Source organism: Mobula birostris, chromosome 1 (assembly GCF_030028105.1).
Source record: "Mobula birostris isolate sMobBir1 chromosome 1, sMobBir1.hap1, whole genome shotgun sequence".
Classification (NCBI taxonomy): Eukaryota; Metazoa; Chordata; class Chondrichthyes; order Myliobatiformes; family Myliobatidae; genus Mobula; species Mobula birostris.
In genome coordinates, this window is record NC_092370.1 from 130841657 (window position 1) to 130859216 (window position 17560).

The 17560-nt window shown below is 40.5% G+C and overlaps 1 protein-coding gene across 5 annotated transcripts in view; it reads right to left on the bottom strand.

Annotated features, from left to right (window-relative positions):
• LOC140199839 (sperm-associated antigen 1-like) overlaps nt 1-17560 on the bottom strand; it is a 134565-nt gene that overhangs the window by 105560 nt on the left and 11445 nt on the right. For all 5 annotated transcript variants that reach the window (XM_072262370.1, XM_072262378.1, XM_072262362.1 and 2 more), the window contains exons 2-4: nt 15188-15329; nt 13115-13274; nt 3284-3409 (exon numbers count right to left, since the gene is read on the bottom strand). In XM_072262370.1, the coding sequence (XP_072118471.1) occupies nt 3284-3409; nt 13115-13274; nt 15188-15327 (426 nt within the window). In that variant the 5' untranslated portion in view covers nt 15328-15329. The remainder of the gene's footprint in view (nt 1-3283; nt 3410-13114; nt 13275-15187; nt 15330-17560) is intronic.

Here is a 17560-nt window from a genome sequence, read left to right on the forward strand (position 1 = left end):
CATTCAACTCAAATCTCTCTAGGCCACACCCTCTGCGTGTACCTTTCCAGATGCTTCTTAATTGATAGCATTGAACCTGCTTCAACATTTCCTCTGGCAGTTCACTCCATACACTTACCACCCACTGTGTGAAAAAGTTGCCCCTCAGGTCTGTTTTAAAACTTTCCTCACTCACCCTATATATATGCCCCCTTGTTTTGGATCCTCCTTGCCCACAGAAACCTAATCTATGCCCCTCATTCAGGAAATAAAGACCTAGCCTGACCTTCTAGCCCTTTCTGCACTCTTTCCAGATAAATCATGACTTTCCTATTCAAGATGAGCAAAATTAAGCACAGTACTCCAAATGCAACCTCACCAAAGACTTATACAACCGCAACATAATATCTCAATTCCTGCACTCATTGCCCTGACTGATGAAGGCCAGCGTGCTAAATGCCTATTTCACCAGTGTCTTCCTGTAACACCACTTTCAACAACAATACTCTTGTACTCCACTCCATTACACTCCCTAGTGTCCTACCTTTAACAATGAAAATCCTATACTGGTTTGACTTTCCAAAGTACATCACCTCACATTTACCTGTACTGAAATCCATTTATCACTTCATGGACCACTTTCCCAACAGATCAATATCCCCTTGTAATCTACAATAATCTTCTTTGCTATAACACCACATCATAATTTCATGTCATCTGCAAACTTGCTCATCGAGTCCTGAGCATTCATGTCCAAATCATTTATATAAATGGCAGAAAAAAAACAAAAGTCCCTACACCTACCCCTGAGATGCATCCCGTCACCCCATTCTGAGGAGCCTCTTGCATGGAATATAATAAAGAGATGGGATTCGAAGTCATGAGAGGTGTCTAGGATACTGAAGCTAACTACAGTCTCATGGTTCTAATCAAAATCAACTGAAGATGTTGTCGGGGGACTTCTATAACATCTGCGTACTTCTATGTCTCTGTGCAATTTTGCATGGTGCGTTCACTCAAGTGAACCATCAGAGAAGCTTTGTGTAATTTTCAAGCTTTTCATAAGAACATTCCAAGTTTTAAATTATATTTCTAATTGAGGACATTTTTCTCTATTTGCCACCTATTAATCTTCAAATGTAGAATAATCCTTCTGTTTAAATCTGACCTTTTTTTCATATGCTGAATATAATTCCCCTGTGATACCTCTTCACCTTTCCCACAACCCAAGACTACCCCCAACCCATGATACCAGAACTTTATCTACCCAGCCCTATCAAACCTACATAAAAAAGCTCATAGAACCTTATTATCCTCTCAAGCATACTGATAATATCTTGTCAATTTAAGAATTTCAACTTCTTTTAGTTACATATGCCTGGAATATAGTTTTGCTTTATATTTTTTCCCAAATAGTATAATTAGTATAAAACATGAATTTAGTTTGACCATAAATTTTACAAAATATTTTAATTGATTAAATCAAAACCATACTGCATTTCGATATATGGAGTAGACTCCAGCAATATATCAAACTATCTTATTACCTCTGAAATATCCAATCAAATTCTTACCTTGCCCAAATTTTGGCAGAATACAATTTTATCCTAATATCAAATGTTGCTTAATAATAGTTCCTTTTTAAGTGCTATGGGATGTTTAACTTTATTGAATTAGTGAATTTAATGAATTAATGAAAATAGGTAGTTGGTGTAACAAAAGTGAATTCCAAAAGCTGCCCTACTTCCACTCCTGTTCTGTAGTCGTTAAAGTGACTAACAAGGCCAATGTGGAAACCTACTGAGCGGGTGGCACAGTAGTAGTGCATCATTTCACAGCACCAGCAATCACCAATCAGGGTTCAATTCCCACCATTGCCCATAAAGTGTTTGTACATTGTTCCTGTGACCACATGGATTTCCTCTGGTTACTCCAGTTTCTACCCACATTCCAAAGACATAGGGTTAGGGTTAGGGTTAGGGTTAGTGAGCTGGGGGCATGCTACATTGGCACCAGAAGTGTGGCAACGCTTGCGGGCTGTCCAGCATAATCCTTCCTGCCTCTCTCCCACGATCAACTCTCCACTCCTATCAAATACTTACTTGTTCAGCCCCTTACCTTTCCCACCCACCTGGCTTAACCTATCACCTTCTAGGCAAACAACAGGAATTCTGCAGATGCTGGAAATTCAAGCAACACACATCAAAGTTGCTGGTGAACGCAGCAGGCCAGGCAGCATCGGACCGTCCTGACGAAGGGTCTCGGCCTGAAACGTCGACTGTACCTCTTCCTAGAGATGCTGCCTGGCCTGCTGCGTTCACCAGCAACTTTGATGTCTCTCACCTTCTAGCTTGTCTTTCTTCCCCTCCTTCCACCTTTTTATTCTGATGCCTTCCGCTTTCCTTTCCAGTCTCGATGAAGGGTCTCGACCCGAAACATCGACTGTTTATTTATTTTCATAGATGCTGCCAGCCCTGTTGAGTTCATTCAGCATTTTGTGTGTGTTGCTCTGGATTTACAGCATCTGCAGAATCTGTGTTTTCAATACTCGCTGATTTGATTCGACACAAATGACACACTTCACTGTATGTTTCAACATTTTGATGCACATATGACAACTAAAGCTAAGCTACACAATCTAGAACGGGGCCAGATGATGCCTGGTGGGGCAGAGTGTGGCATTGTCTTCCTCTTGTGTTATCCCAAATGCTCCTTCTCCATCTTGAATAGTTGTGGGCCAGGGATTCCCAAGAGTCAATGGAGATGTTATAGTTTCTCAAAGGGGAGACTTTGAGCATATCCTTGAATTGATAATTACTTCCTGAGACAGAACTACTTCTCAAAGTAGTCCGATATCAGGCAAACAAATTGCCTACTCATGAGTGTAACCAAGGCCTCAAAGCTGAGGATGCTGGCACAAGAGAGCACACCTACTTTGATTAACATCCTATCACTGAACTTGGAGGATACTGTTTATCACTTTAAGGTTATATTTAAGTATTCTGTGTAACAAGTTATTTACTTATCAATGAGGCAAGATGTACGAGTTGCTTTCAAGGATTTCATCAACATACACCTCACCAAAACGGACAAAACTGTTCTGTTGTCACTTTTGAAGATTCTCATACCCAATACTTCAATTATATAAAAAAAAAATCAAAGAAATCAAATCTTGACATGGTTGTTATTTACAATAGATCTCCATTGACTGGAACAAAAAATCCTAGGGAACAACCTTTCAAGCAGAAAATGTGAATAAAAATCACAATAAGAGAAGTGAATGTATAAAAACTCCCATTTCTACCTGGTGGGAAAGAAGTGAAGCATTGATCCCACGAACAGGAACACAGTTTTCTGAAATAAAACCTCCTGCTGCTGTTTTTTGGTATTTCTCTTCATTTTCATTTTGCTTCATTTTGTCCGTCCAATTCTAGCAAAATATAAGGGATACATAAACAATATTGGTTCTTGATCAGTCTTGGGGGAAGAGGTTAGAATAAAACTTGGCTGGTATAATCTTGCAATGGTAACATGCCTGAAGACACACTGTGATTAAGTGCTTTGCTGTTATACCATGCATTGTTCCATAGTCCATTCATATTAAATACAAACTTCAAACAAACAGAACTGTAACATAACAAAAAAATGGAAATATTACAATCACAGGAAGGTTATCACGGCAAGGAGATCATTTGGCCTATTGAGTCTGTGACAGTTCAATATAAGAATAATCCAATTAGTTCCACTCTGGCACAGACACAAATGGCCAAATAGCCTTCTTCCCTGTCTATTATTCTCTGATTTCCATTTAAAAATATTCAGTCCCAAGATCCTGCAAACCTTTTCAGTTCAAGTACTTATCTAGATGCCTGTCAAATGTCACAACTATCTCCTTTTGTTACATATGCTGGTACTTTACCAGCACTACATCTTAGATCCTACACACATTTCATGGTACAGCTGAAGATCTCACCAATGTAAACTGGAACCAAAGATTGTCAAATATACTTAAATAGCAGGTGTTAAGTAAAGGATGGCTCAATTACAGTGTTGGAGCATTTCGACAATGGTGAAAGGCAGCGCCAAAGCTCCTTGGATGTCCAAAGGTATAGAGGAAAAGATAATGAAAGAAAAGCATACAATGGATGTCAGATGATAGTGAGAATCAGGCTGATTATAGAAGATTCTGGAGGAATGAATTAGAGAAACAAGTAGTAAGATGAGAAAAGGTAGAAGGAACACATTAAATGAGACCAGAAATGATCTAAATGCATTGAAATAGTAAAAGAATAGGAGGAGCAGAAGGTGGTTGCAAATCATAGATCACAAAGGAGATTATCTGGATGCAGAGGTACTAATTTGTACTTACCATCAGTCTTTAACAAGATAATGTTTTTGGGTTCTCAGCAAAGGAGGACACAATTGAAATAATGGATGTGTTAAAAAAATGACAAAGAAAGACTAACTCTGCATTAAATGGATGGATCATCCATTCGAAATGGAATGCATTCCAGGCTGTTGAGTGAAGACATTGCAAAGGAATTGACCATCATCTTTCAAACCTCTGCAGACGAGGGATGGTGCCTCAGAACTAGACTTTTATTTTGTTTGAAGAAAGGGAATAAGCAAAATCCAGCAGCTATACCGCAATCAGTTCAGCCTTAGTAATAAGAAGATTTAGGAATGAAAATCAGGGGCAAATGTAGCATTCATTTAGAAAAATCTGGATTGTTTAGTGAAAGCCAGCGTGAATTTATTAAAGACAAAACATGTTCACTAACTTCATAAGTATTTTGTTGAGGTAATCAAAAAAGACTAAAGACAGAAATGTGGTTATTATGTGTACGATCTATCAAATTTGAGGAAGGACATTCTTGCTATTGAGGGAGTGCACCGTAGGTTCACGAGGTTAATTCCCGGGATGGCGGGACTGTCATATGTTGAAAGATTGGAGTGACTGGGCTTGTATACACTGGAATTTAGAAGGCTGAGAGGGGATCTGATTGAAACACATAAGATTATTAAGGGATTGGACACGCTAGAGGCAGGAGACATGTTCCCGATGATGGGGGAGTCCAGAACCAGAGGCCACAATTTGAGAATAAGGGGTAGGCCATTTAGAACGGAGTTGAGGAAAAACTTTTTCACTCCAAGTCGTGGATCTGTGGAATGCTCTGCCTCAGAAGGCAGTGGAGGCCAATTCTCTGGATGCTTTCAAAAAAGAGCTAGATAGAGCTCTTAATGATAGCGGAGTCAAGGGATATGGGAAGAAGGCAGGAGCGGGGTACTGATTGTGGATGATCAGCCATGATCACAGTGAATGGCAGTGCTGGCTCAAAGGGCCGAATGGCCTACTCCAGCACCTATTGTCTATTATCAAAAGGCATATAGGGCATTTTAATAGGTGTAAGATTGAATCTAAAAGCATAAAAGGGAAGGTAGCAGACTAGATAAAAAAACAGCCAAAAGACAGAATAAAAAGTGTTTCAGTGAACATTTTTTCCTAACCAAAAGGATTTGTTCAGGATCCTTTTTCTTTTTTTAAAAAATATAACTAATTTAGATTTTAAAGATAATATGAAATCTGGAAGTGAGGTGAATTATGAGGAGGTCCCAATAAGATTCAAGAGAATATAGGCATGCACTACGTTTAGATAGGAAAAATGAAGAGAGGCTGTATCAATTAATAGACACACTTCTGAAAACAATAGTTAAAGAGAGTTATGGAGTCATACATGGAAGCAGGCTGAGCAGTGGGTGCTAGCTGTATTAGTCCATTCCTCCAGCACTTGACTTATGCTTAGGTGATTAAGTACTTCTTATGTGCTGTCAACATCTCACGTCCATCACTCTACCGTGCAATGCATTCCAGGTAATCACCGTTCTCTGGGTGAAGAAAGTCCCCTTCAGATCCCTTCTAAATCTCCAACCCCTTCCTCTAAATCTATAGCCTTCAGCATTTTATATACCTCAATCATGTGCACTCCTACCCTCTTCTGTTAAAGGCAAAACAGAACTAGGCTCTCCAGTCTGTCCTCATACTAAAATGCTCCAACCCAGGCAGTCTTTTAGTGAATCTCCTCTGCACCTTCACATCTTTCCTAGAGAATGGTGATGAAAACAACAGAGTACTTCAGATGAGATCTGGCCAATATTTCACAAAGTTGAAGCATAACCTCCCTGCTCTTGTATTCAGTGCTCCAGATCTGGGGAGATATATGCATAGGTTATTGAGAGTGGGAGGATAAATTCAGAGGAGCTTCTACACTCTCCCCGTGACCACGTGGGCCTTCTCCAGGTGCTCCGGTTACCTCCCACAGTCCAAAGACGTACCAGATGGTAGGTTAATTGGTCATTATAAACTGTCCCGTGATTAAGCCGGGGGATTGCTGGGTGGTGTGGCTCAAAGGGCCAGAAAGGCCTATTCCGTGCTGCATCTCAATAAATAAATAAATAGATAGACGTAGAATCCTGTTCTTGTTTTCATTTCAGAAACATGGTACTTGTTTTCTTTTTTGTATAGCAAGACAAGATGAGCTTTTATAACAATCTGGTTCATCTAAGACTGGAATTTGGGTGTAGTTTTGGGCACCACACTTTAAGACAGGATGTTTTAGGAAAGAGATTTACTAGAATGATTCCAGGGTGAGAGATTTTTGTTACATAAATGGATCAGAGAAGCAACAATTATTCCTGGAACAGAGGATGTAGCATAAGGGTCTGATGGAGGTATTTAAATCATAAACTCTATAGAGTCAATAGACAGAAACCATTCCCATACTAGAATAAGTGCCATGAAATTAATCAACAAAAAGAACCAAAGGTGACACAAACAATATGTTTATATTTTTTTAATCCCAGTATTCAGTATCTTTTTCCACAGCAATTCTAATAATTATAATAATCACTAGTCCTAAACGTTTCCCACTGACATTTTCTCAGCCCATTTCACCCTGCAGATTGAACTGAAGCAATATCTCTTTCCTTGACAGGTCAGGGAAGTAATGTTCAAAAAGATTCAAAATTCTTACTGAATTGTGTCCCTTATATTGTTACTATTCTGGTCCTTAAACAGATCATTAAAATCCCCAGTAATTCCTTTATGACTTTTAATTTCTGTTAATTTCCTCGAAAGTTTGCTGTCCACCAGACCTACAATAGTTTCAAGCAATATTGTCCACGAACTTTTCCTTTCCCTAATCTTTCCCAAACTCTTTATAGCAAGTTATTTCATATCCCGTACTGTCTCTTTTGTTAGCCAAGCCACCATTATTGTCAAAACATCATAATCCTGAAAATGCAGTTCTCCAATATTCTTTGAAGTGCTTTATGTTGCAAACTAAATTTCCTATTGCATTCTCTCTTGGTCTGGTCTTAAGTAAACTGTATATTGTCCTCTAGTGCTATTTTTTTGCAATCATGAATATACCATTTTTCTCCTTTTCATTGCACCTACCAAAGTGATTTAAATACCTTCATCCATAGCAATAGCAAACACCCTATGAGGATTTTGGTCCCAGAGTCACTGAGGTGCAGCTACTACAGTCGTATTATCAACATCCTGTAAAAGGTGTTTCTCAGAGATATAATAAATGTTCTATGAGTTCAGTAAGTTTAATAGGAGGGTGGGAACCAGTACCCTGTTATGTTAAAGGGAGAGAGATGTGGAACCATCAGGATTTAACAGATAGCAGATTATCACAGCTTTACTATATTGTTTTAATTTAGTAATTAAATTTTAGCAATTTCCTCCCAAAGAATTCTATTATTTTTCCATTTTCTAGATTGGTTATCCCTCTAGCAGTCACAGCTGTGCATTGGAACTTTCTTCCAAGCCTCTGGCAATTCTGCTTTACAGCTAGCCAGGAAATAAAGAGTAGCTTGATATGAAAACTCCGCAATTTCCCTTTCTTCCTTTGGGGGACCTTGCTTGTGAATACATGATGGATAGTATGATATAATCCCATTTTATTTATGTGTGATAATGATTAAATTTTCTGAAATACTAGAGTTTCCACAGTTCAACTTTATATTTTTAGAATGCCAACATGAAATACATTTCCAACGTGTATTTAGAATATCACTAGTAACTGCACAAACAGGTTGCTGTTACTCTCGTGAAGCTTTTATTATAGTTCTACCAATACACTCTCAAATACTTATTGAAGTAAGAGGTAAGTTACATTCAAGACAATTTAGATGTTTTATGTATTATGAAGAGAAGCAGACCTATAAATACAATAATACAACAGAAAATGCTGGAAATACTCAGAAGGTCAGGTAGTATCTGCAGAAAGAGAAACAGAGTTAACCTTTCAGACTCATAAAGTGAGACTACATGAACTATAGATATTTGTGGTTTACTTATAAGATATAAGAGCAGATATAGGCCTTTTGGCCCATTGAATTTGCTCCAATCTTTCATCATGGCAGATTTATTATCCCTCTCGACCCCATTCTTCTGCCTTCTCCCCTTAATCGTTCAATCCCTGACTAATTAAGAACCTATCAAACTCCGCTTTCAATATACCTAATGACTTGGCCTCTGCAGCTGTCCGTGGCAATGAATTTCACAGATTCATCACCCTCTGGCTAAAGAAATCCTCCCTTATATGAGGAAATCTGCAGATGCTGGAAATTCAAGCAACACACATCAAAGTTGCTGGTGAACGCAGCAGGCAAGGCAGCATCTCTAGGAAGAGGTGCAGTTGACGTTTCGGGCCGAAACCCCTCGTCAGGTCTAACTGAAAGAAGAGCTAGTAAGAGATCTGAAAGTGGGAGGGGGAGGGTGAGATCCAAAGTGATAGAAGAAGACAGGAGGGGGAGGGATAGAGCCAAGAGCTGGACAATTGATTGGAGGAACAACACCTTATATTCCGTCTAGGTAGCCTCCAACCTGATTGCATGAACATTGACTTCTCAAACTTCTGCTAATGCCCCACCTCCCCCTCGTACCCCATCCATTATTTATTTATATACACACATTCTTTTTCTCTCTCTCCTTTTTCTCCCTCTGTCCCTCTCACTATACCCCTTGCCCATCCTCTGGGTTTCCCCCCCTCCCCCTTTTCTTTCTCCCCAGGCCTCCTGTCCCATGATCCGCTCATATCCCTTCTGCCAATCAACTGTCCAGCTCTTGGCTCCATCCCTCCTCCTCCTGTCTTCTCCTATCATTTTGGATCTCCCCCTCCCACTTTCAAATCTCTTACTAGCTCTTCTTTCAGTTAGTCCTGACGAAGGGTCTCAGCCTGAAATGTCGACTGTACCTCTTCCTAGAGATGCTGCCTGGCCTGCTGTGTTCACCAGCAACTTTGATGTGAAATCCTCTGTTCTACATAAATACTCCCTCTATTGAGGCTGTGACTGCTGGTCCTAGACTCACCCACCATAGGAAACTTCTATGCTCTCTAGGTCTTTCAATATTCAATAAGCTTCAATGTGATCCCCACTCATGTCCTTGATCTTAAATTCTAGTCCTCTCAAAATGAATACTAGTATCACATCTGCCTTTCTTACCACTAAGGGAATCCTGCCCAAGTCTTTTTGCACCACTGATTTTTGAAATTTCTCCCCGTTTAAAAAATAGCCTACGCCTTTATTCCTTCTACTAAAGTGCAGAAGTTCCTTCTAGTAGTCTTCAGAAGTACTTAGATTAGGAAAAGGGTAAAGAAGTGAGAGATGGAATATATTGTGCACTCTACATAGTGTTCTCTACACTATATTCCATCTTCCACTTCTTTGCCCATTTTCCCAATCTAAGTACTTCTGCAGACTCCCTGCCTCCTTAACACTACATTCTACTCTACCTAAACAACAGGAATTCTGCAGATGCTGGAAATTCAAGCAACACACATCAAAGTTGCTGGTGAACGCAGCAGGCCAGGCAGCATCTCTAGGAAGAGGTACAGTCGACGTTTCAGGCCGAGACCCTTCGTCAGGACTAATTGAAGGAAGAGTTAGTAAGAGATTTGAAAGTGGGAGGGGGAGGGGGAGATCCAAAATGATAGGAGAAGACAGGAGGGGGAGGGATGGAGCCAAGAGCTGGACAGGTGATTGGCAAAGGGGATATGAGAGAATCATGGGATAGGAGGTCCGGGGAGAAAGATGGGGGGGGGCAGAACCCAGAGGATGGGCAAGGGGTATAGTCAGAGGGACAGAGGGAGAAAAAGGAGAGAGAGAGAAAGAATGTGTGTATATAAATAAATAACGGATGGGGTACGAGGGGGAGGTGGGGCATTAGCAGAAGTTAGAGAAGTCAATGTTCATGCCATCAGGTTGGAGGCTACCCAGATGGAATATAAGGTGTTGTTCCTCCAACCTGAGTGTGGCTTCATCTTTACAGTAGAGGAGGCCGTGGATAGGTCCAACATATTCTACCACCCCACCAGCCTCCGGGTCCAACATATTATTCTCCGTATCTTCCGCCACCTCCAACGGGATCCCACCACTAAACACATCTTTCCCTCCCCCCCCCTCTGCTTTCCGCAGGGATCGCTCGCTACGCGACTCCCTTGTCCGTTCGTCCCCCCCCATCCCTCCTCACTGATCTCCCTCCTGGCACTTATCCTTGTAAGCGGAACAAGTGCTACACATGCCCTTACACTTCCTCCCTTACCACCATTCAGGGCCCCAGACAGTCCTTCCAGGTGAGGCAACACTTCACCTGTGAGTCGGCTGGGGTGATATACTGCGTCGGGTGCTCCCGATGTGGCCTTTTATATATTGGCGAGACCCGACGCAGACTGGGAGACCGCTTTGCTGAACACCTACACTCTGTCCGCCAGAGAAAGCAGGATCTCCCAGTGGCCACACATTTTAATTCCACATCCCATTCCCATTCTGACATGTCTATCCACGGCCTCCTCTACTGTAAAGATGAAGCCACACTCAGGTTGGAGGAACAACACCTTATATTCCGTCTGGGTAGCCTCCAACCTGATGGCATGAACATTGACTTCTCTAACTTCCGCTAATGTCCCACCTCCCCCTCATACCATCTGTTATTTATTTATATACACACAGTCTTTCTCTCTCTCTCCTTTTTCTCCCTCTGTCCCTCTGACTATACCCCTTGTCCATCCTCTGGGTTCCCCCCCCCTCCCCCGTCTTTCTCCCCGGACCTCCTGTTCCATGATCCTCTCATATCCCCTTTGCCAATCACCTGTCCAGCTCTTTGCTCCATCCCTCCCCCTCCTGTCTTCTCCTATCATTTTGGATCTCCCTCTCTCCCTCCAACTTTCAAATCTCTTACTAACTCTTCCTTCAGTTAATCCTGATGAAGGGTCTCGGCCTGAAACGTCGACTGTACCTCTTCCTAGAGATGCTGCCTGGCCTGCTGCGTTCACCAGCAACTTTGATGTGTGATGCTACTCTACCTATTGTCGTATCATCTGCAAACCTGGCTACAAAGCCATCAATTCCATAATCCAAATTGCTGACACACAGTATAGTGTGAAAAGAAGCGGTCCCAATACTGACCCCTGTGGAACATCACTAGTCATCAGCAGCCAACCAGAAAAGGCCCCATTTACTCCCACTTTTTATCTTGGCTCTTACCTTGGTAAGCAGCCCCATGTACAGCACCTTATCAAAGTCCTTCTGAAAATCGAAGTAAACAACATCCACTGACTCTTTGTCTATCCTGCCAGTTACTTCATCAAAGAATTCCAAAAGATTCATCAGGCAAGATTTCCCCTTAAGGAAACCATGTTGAGTTGGTAAGGAAGGCAAATGCAATATTAGCATTTATTTCGTGAGGACTAGAATATATGAGCAAGGATGTGATGCTGAAGCTTTACAAAGAATGGGTCAGAATGCACTTGGCGTATTGTAAGCAGTTTTGGGTCTATCGAAGAAAGGATGGAGAGGGTCCAGAGAAGGGATTCAAGAATGATCCTGGGAATGAAAAGGTTATAAGGAGTGTTTGATGGCTCTGGGCTTGTACTCGCTGGGGTTTAGAAAAATGACGGCATCTCATTGAAACCTATCGAGTATTAAAAGGCCTAGATAGAGTGCATGTGGAGGAGATGTTTCTACAGGTGGGGGAGTCTAGGACCAGAGGGCACAGACTCTGAATAGATGGGTGTCCACTTGAAACAGAGATAAAGAGAAATTTCTTCAGCTAGAGCATTGTGAATTGGTGGAATTTATCGCCACAGATGGTTATGGGGGCCAAGTCACTGAGCACAATTAAAGTGGAGGTGATAGGTTCTTGATTAGTTAGGGCATCAAAAGTTATGGGGAGAAGGCAGGAGAATGGGGTTGAGTGGGATAATAAATAATCGGTGATGGAATGGCGAAGCAGACCTAATGGGCCAAATGGCCCAATTCTATGCTGGAGTGTTCTATGACTCTATACCAAGTCAAAATGTATAAATATTACTAAACCTCTACTGAAGCCCCTGTTCTTAATCAGCTCTTTGTCAACAACATTGGCACTTCAATCTCATAATCCGTCATTAATAAAATCTCAATCAAAGTGATAATTAAGACGGTCTTTTTTTCTGTTGATCTCTTATATCTCACAATATTCACCACAATTGTCTCTGAATCCTTTGTTATCCTCTTGGCTAGAAGGACATTCGGTTTCCAGCTATCATCCATGATCATGACTAGTGTGATTTCCTGCATCAGTTCAGTATGACTTTTCTCAACCATTTGAAGTGAACCCTGAAAAGGCTTGTAATTCCCACAACAGCTTAGTCAACACTCAAACTAAAGGTCAGCTACTTTTCTCAAGGGATCCAACAAATATGGAAAATATTTTACTCAACTTTTAATAAATAATTACATAAGAATATAAAATGATTGTTATTTAAAATTGTTAAAATCTTGTTTCTTCAGGTATCAGAAGTACCAGAATATAAATAATTAGATTGTACTCTAACAATAATAACTAGTTTGCAAACTAAACAGAATTCAGTCTGAAAACAGAGCACATCTCAAATAGTTGCTCTAACTGTATTTTAAAATCTCATTTACAAAATTAGCAAGAGATTTCTCTAAAGCAATCACACTAATCAATTGATTTTGCTAGGCAAGTAATTACAGTAAACTCGACTTAAATTTATTATGTCTTTAGTTTTTCAATCTCAGTTAAATGCCTATTTGTTACTCATTTAAGGAAAGTTTATACCTTAAAATCTGTGGTAATTTCCTGCCACTCTTCTTTATTGAAGTCTGCAGCAGTTGCCGGTAAATTGCTTTTACGAAGGGCTCGACTTCTGGGATCCACCTCTTGAACTCTTTTTTCACAAAATGCTGTCAGATCAGGATAATACCCCTCATCACCTGACCTTGAACAGAGGGAGCAAGAATTTGAGGTCCTGAATGAAAAACTAACTGCTGCAAAAATTGCTTTAACACATAAGAATAGAAGACAGGAAAATGGGAACAAAAAGCCAACAAGTACTGGATACAGCCCAATCCGTCACAGGAAAAACTCTCTCCACAACTAAACACACTTATAAGGAGTGCTACCACAAGAAAGCAGCATTCATTGTCAAGGACCCCACCATCCAGGTCATGCTCACTACTCGCTGCTGCCTTTGGGCAAGAGGTACAGGAGTCTTAAGTCCCACATCACAAGGCTTAGGAGCATATATTATTCTGAACTAGCATGGAAAATGTCATTCAGTTCTACTGTGAACTGATTCCACAACTTATGGACTTACTTTAAAGGCCTCTACATCTCATGTTCTCAGCATTATTTATTTCCTATTTATTATTATTTGTTTCTTTTTGTATTTGCACAATTTGTCTTCTTTTGCACATCAGTTGCTTGTCAGTCTTTAGGTGTAGTTTTTCATTGATCTATTGTATTTCTTTGTTCTACAGTGAATGCCCGCAAGAAAATGAAACTCATGGTAGTATATTGTGCCATATATGTACTTTGGCGATAAATTTACTTTGAACTTTGAAATATCAATTGGTAAACAGCTGACATTATATTAAGGCTGAAAACTCATTCATCACAATTTTCCAACAAGTTCTACAAAACCAAGCATTGCAATTGTCCTTAGGCACTACTACTTGTTCTTATGACATAACTATAGTGAGGTGGCATGGTGTGATGAGGATATTTTGACCTGCAACAGGATACATGTGCAAATGAAAAAAAAATTGGCCAATGCAATCCAATTTCATTAATTGAAGATACATTAGACAATAAAAACAGAATATTGGATTGTGCGCTATCACTTCAACTAATATCAACAAAACTCAGGGAAGCATCACAGCTTTCACCAAAAGACTTCAGTAAATTTCTACAGATGCACCATTGCAAGCATTCTTACTAGCTGCATCACCGTCTGGAATGGAAGTGCCAATGCACAGGAATGTAAGAGATTTCAGAGGGTTATACACTCAGACAACTTCATCACAGGCACAAGCATCCCTACTCATCCAAAGGTGGTGCCTCAAGAAGGTGGCATCCATCATTAAGGACCCTCACCTTTCGGGGCATGCCCTCTTCTCATTACTACCAACAGAGTGGAGGTACAGGAAGGAGCATGAAGACCCACATTTAGTACTTAGAAACCACTTCTCTCCCTCTGCCATCAGATTTCTGAACAGTCTATGAACACAACCTCTATTCCACTTTTGCACTACAGTATTTGTTTTTGTTGTTAACTTATAGTAATTTGTTATGCCTGCATTGTACTGCTGCCACAAAAAAACAAATTTCATGGCTAATGTCAGTGGCAATAAACCAGATTCTGATCTATAGGATTTTTTTTTAAAAAACAGATTTTTCTGGAAACACTCAATAGCTCACAAGCATCTGTGGAAAGAGAAACAGTTAATATTTCTAATTGAAGAACTTTATGGTTCTGAAAGGTATTCAACCTGAAACTTTCAATCTGTTCCTCTTTCCACAGATGATGCCTGAGTGTTTCTATGATACTGTGTTTTCATTTCAGATTTCTAACACTTCTAGTTTTTTTTTTGGCTTTAACAACGTAGTAACCTTGACTAAATTATTGAGCATTACAATTACCTTTCTGCAATACAACATATAATATAAATGAACAATTATGTTTAGAGTTCAGGAAATTTAATAATATCCATATTTATAAATCTACAGAAATATTTGTAGATATTCAAAAGAATCAACATTGATCTTCATTTCTGAGAGTGTTCATTAATATGCATATCTGGCAACATTGTGCAAATATTTCAAAATAGGAAAGCTGTCATGAGTGTGTACCTCAACACTATCAAAATCTTTTCCAGATACTTCACATCGGTGCATTTTTCTATATAGCTGTAATCCAGGTGTTCAACCGGTAAGTTATATCTCTTGGTGGTTCCTTGGTACATTAGGGAGCTAGCTGATTCCGAGCTCATGGCTGGAAAGAATACAAAAAAATGTTTGAATACAAGAAAATCACGAAAGTTCTTTGTGCACCTAAGTGGCAGTTCACACTAGGAAAATAAGTACAAGGAACAAAAAAATGAACACACTATTTCTTCAAACCAATAAAAAGGAAACATATTTAAGGTACCTTTGCTTAACACTTTTGCAGATTTATTGTTAAAAATTAAAACAAATGAATAGGGCATTCAGCTTTTAGGTTCCATAATACAGTTATATGATAATAATACTGAGAAACTTCTAAGGATTTCCTGTTTTAAATCTTTTTACACCAAAATTTATGCCTTCTTTTAATTTCATCTAGCCACTCTTGCTTCTCTCCAATTTTGCTTTGCTTCAGTGTTCACCAGCGAGAGAGGTAATGACAAATGCAAGGACAGTGTAGAATAAGCTAATGTGCTGGAATATACTGTATTGATGTTAAGAAAAGAAGATGTACTGGAACTTTTGAAAAATATCAGGACAGATAAGCCTTTGAGGCCCGACAGGATATACCCCATGTTACTACAGGAAGTGAGGGAAGTGATTGCGGTGCCTTTGGTGATGATCTTTGCATCTTCATTGACCACAGGAGTAGTATCAGAAGAATGAAGAATGTCAAACATTATTCTTTTGTTCAAAAAAAGGTAACTGGGATAATCCTGTGAATTATATAGAGCAGAGAGTCTTATACTGGCGGTGGGCAAACTGTTGGAGAGGATTCTTAGAGTCATGACTTACAAGCATCTGGAGAAGCATAGACTGATTAGGGATAGTCAGAATGGCTTTGCAAGAGTCCAGTCTTCAGGAACTTTAGCAGTGACTAATGAAAAGCAAGGAACTAAGTATACACTTTAGAAGAGAGAAACCAGAGGCCCATGAGCCAATCCTCATCGAAGGATCAGAGGTGGACAGGATTCGCAACTTTAAATTCCTGGGTGTTACTATTTCAGAGTAACACCCAGGAATAGTAACTTATTCTTCATCTTTTAATAGTCATCAAATAAAGCTAATCTATGGTTCCCAACCTCCTAAACCAAACGTATGCTTCCTTTGTTTTCTTCACCATAGATTAGCTTTATTTATTACAAGCATCAATAACTCTCATCAATCACTTTCTTAAACTTACCAGGTTTACCCTTTACTCTAACAGGAGCATGCTGCACTGGACTCTTGATATCACACTCTTGAAAGCCTCCCAGGTACCATTCATTCCTTTCACTTCAAACAGGCTCACCCAATCAACCTCTGCTGGATTCCTCCAAACGTCCCTAAAGTTAGACTTACTCCAATTTAGGAAACTAACCTATGGACCTGGCCTCACACACAAAATGCTGGAGGAACTCAGCAAGCCAGGCAGCATCTATGGAAAAGAGTACAGTCGAAGTTTGGGGCCGAGATCCTTGAACAGGGCTGGAGAAAAAGAAGATGAGGAATCAGAGCTAGAAGGTGGGGGAGGGGAGGGAGAAACACAACCTGCTAGGTAAAACTGGGATGGACGAAGTAAAGAGCTAGGGAGTTGATTTCCACATAGATCAGTCTCTACGTGACTCCCTTGTCCATTCATCCCTCCCCACTGATCCCCCTCCTGGCACTTATCCTTGTAAGCAGAACAAATGCAACACCTGCCTCTACACTTCCTCCCGCACTACTATTCAGGGTCCCAAACAGTTGTTTCAGACGAGGCAACACTTCACCTGTGAGTCTGTTAAGGTCTTCTGTTGTATCCAGTGCTCCTGGTGTGGCCTCTTGTCTATCGGTGAGACCCAACATAGATTGGGGTACCGCTTCACTGAGCACCTACGCTTCATCCGCCAGAAAAATTGGGACCTCCCAGTGGCCCCCCATTTTAATTCCACTTCCTGTTCCTATTCCGACATGTCCATCCATGGCCTCCTCTACTGTTGTGATGAGACCACACTCAGGTTGGAGGAGCAACACCTTATGTTCCATCCGGGTAGCCTCCAACCTGATGGCATGAACACTGATTTCTCGAACTTCCAGTAATGTCCCCCCCTCACCTTATCTCCTTGCCTGCCCATCGCCCCACTCTTTTCCATGGCCTTCTGCCCTTTCCTATTAGATTCTCCCTTCTCCAGCCCTGTATCTCTTTCACCAATCAACTTCCCAGCTTTTTACTTCACTCCCCTGCCCCAGTTTCATCTATCACCTTGTGTTCCTTCCTCCCCTCCCCCCCCACCTTCTAGCTATTTTTTTTCTCCAGTC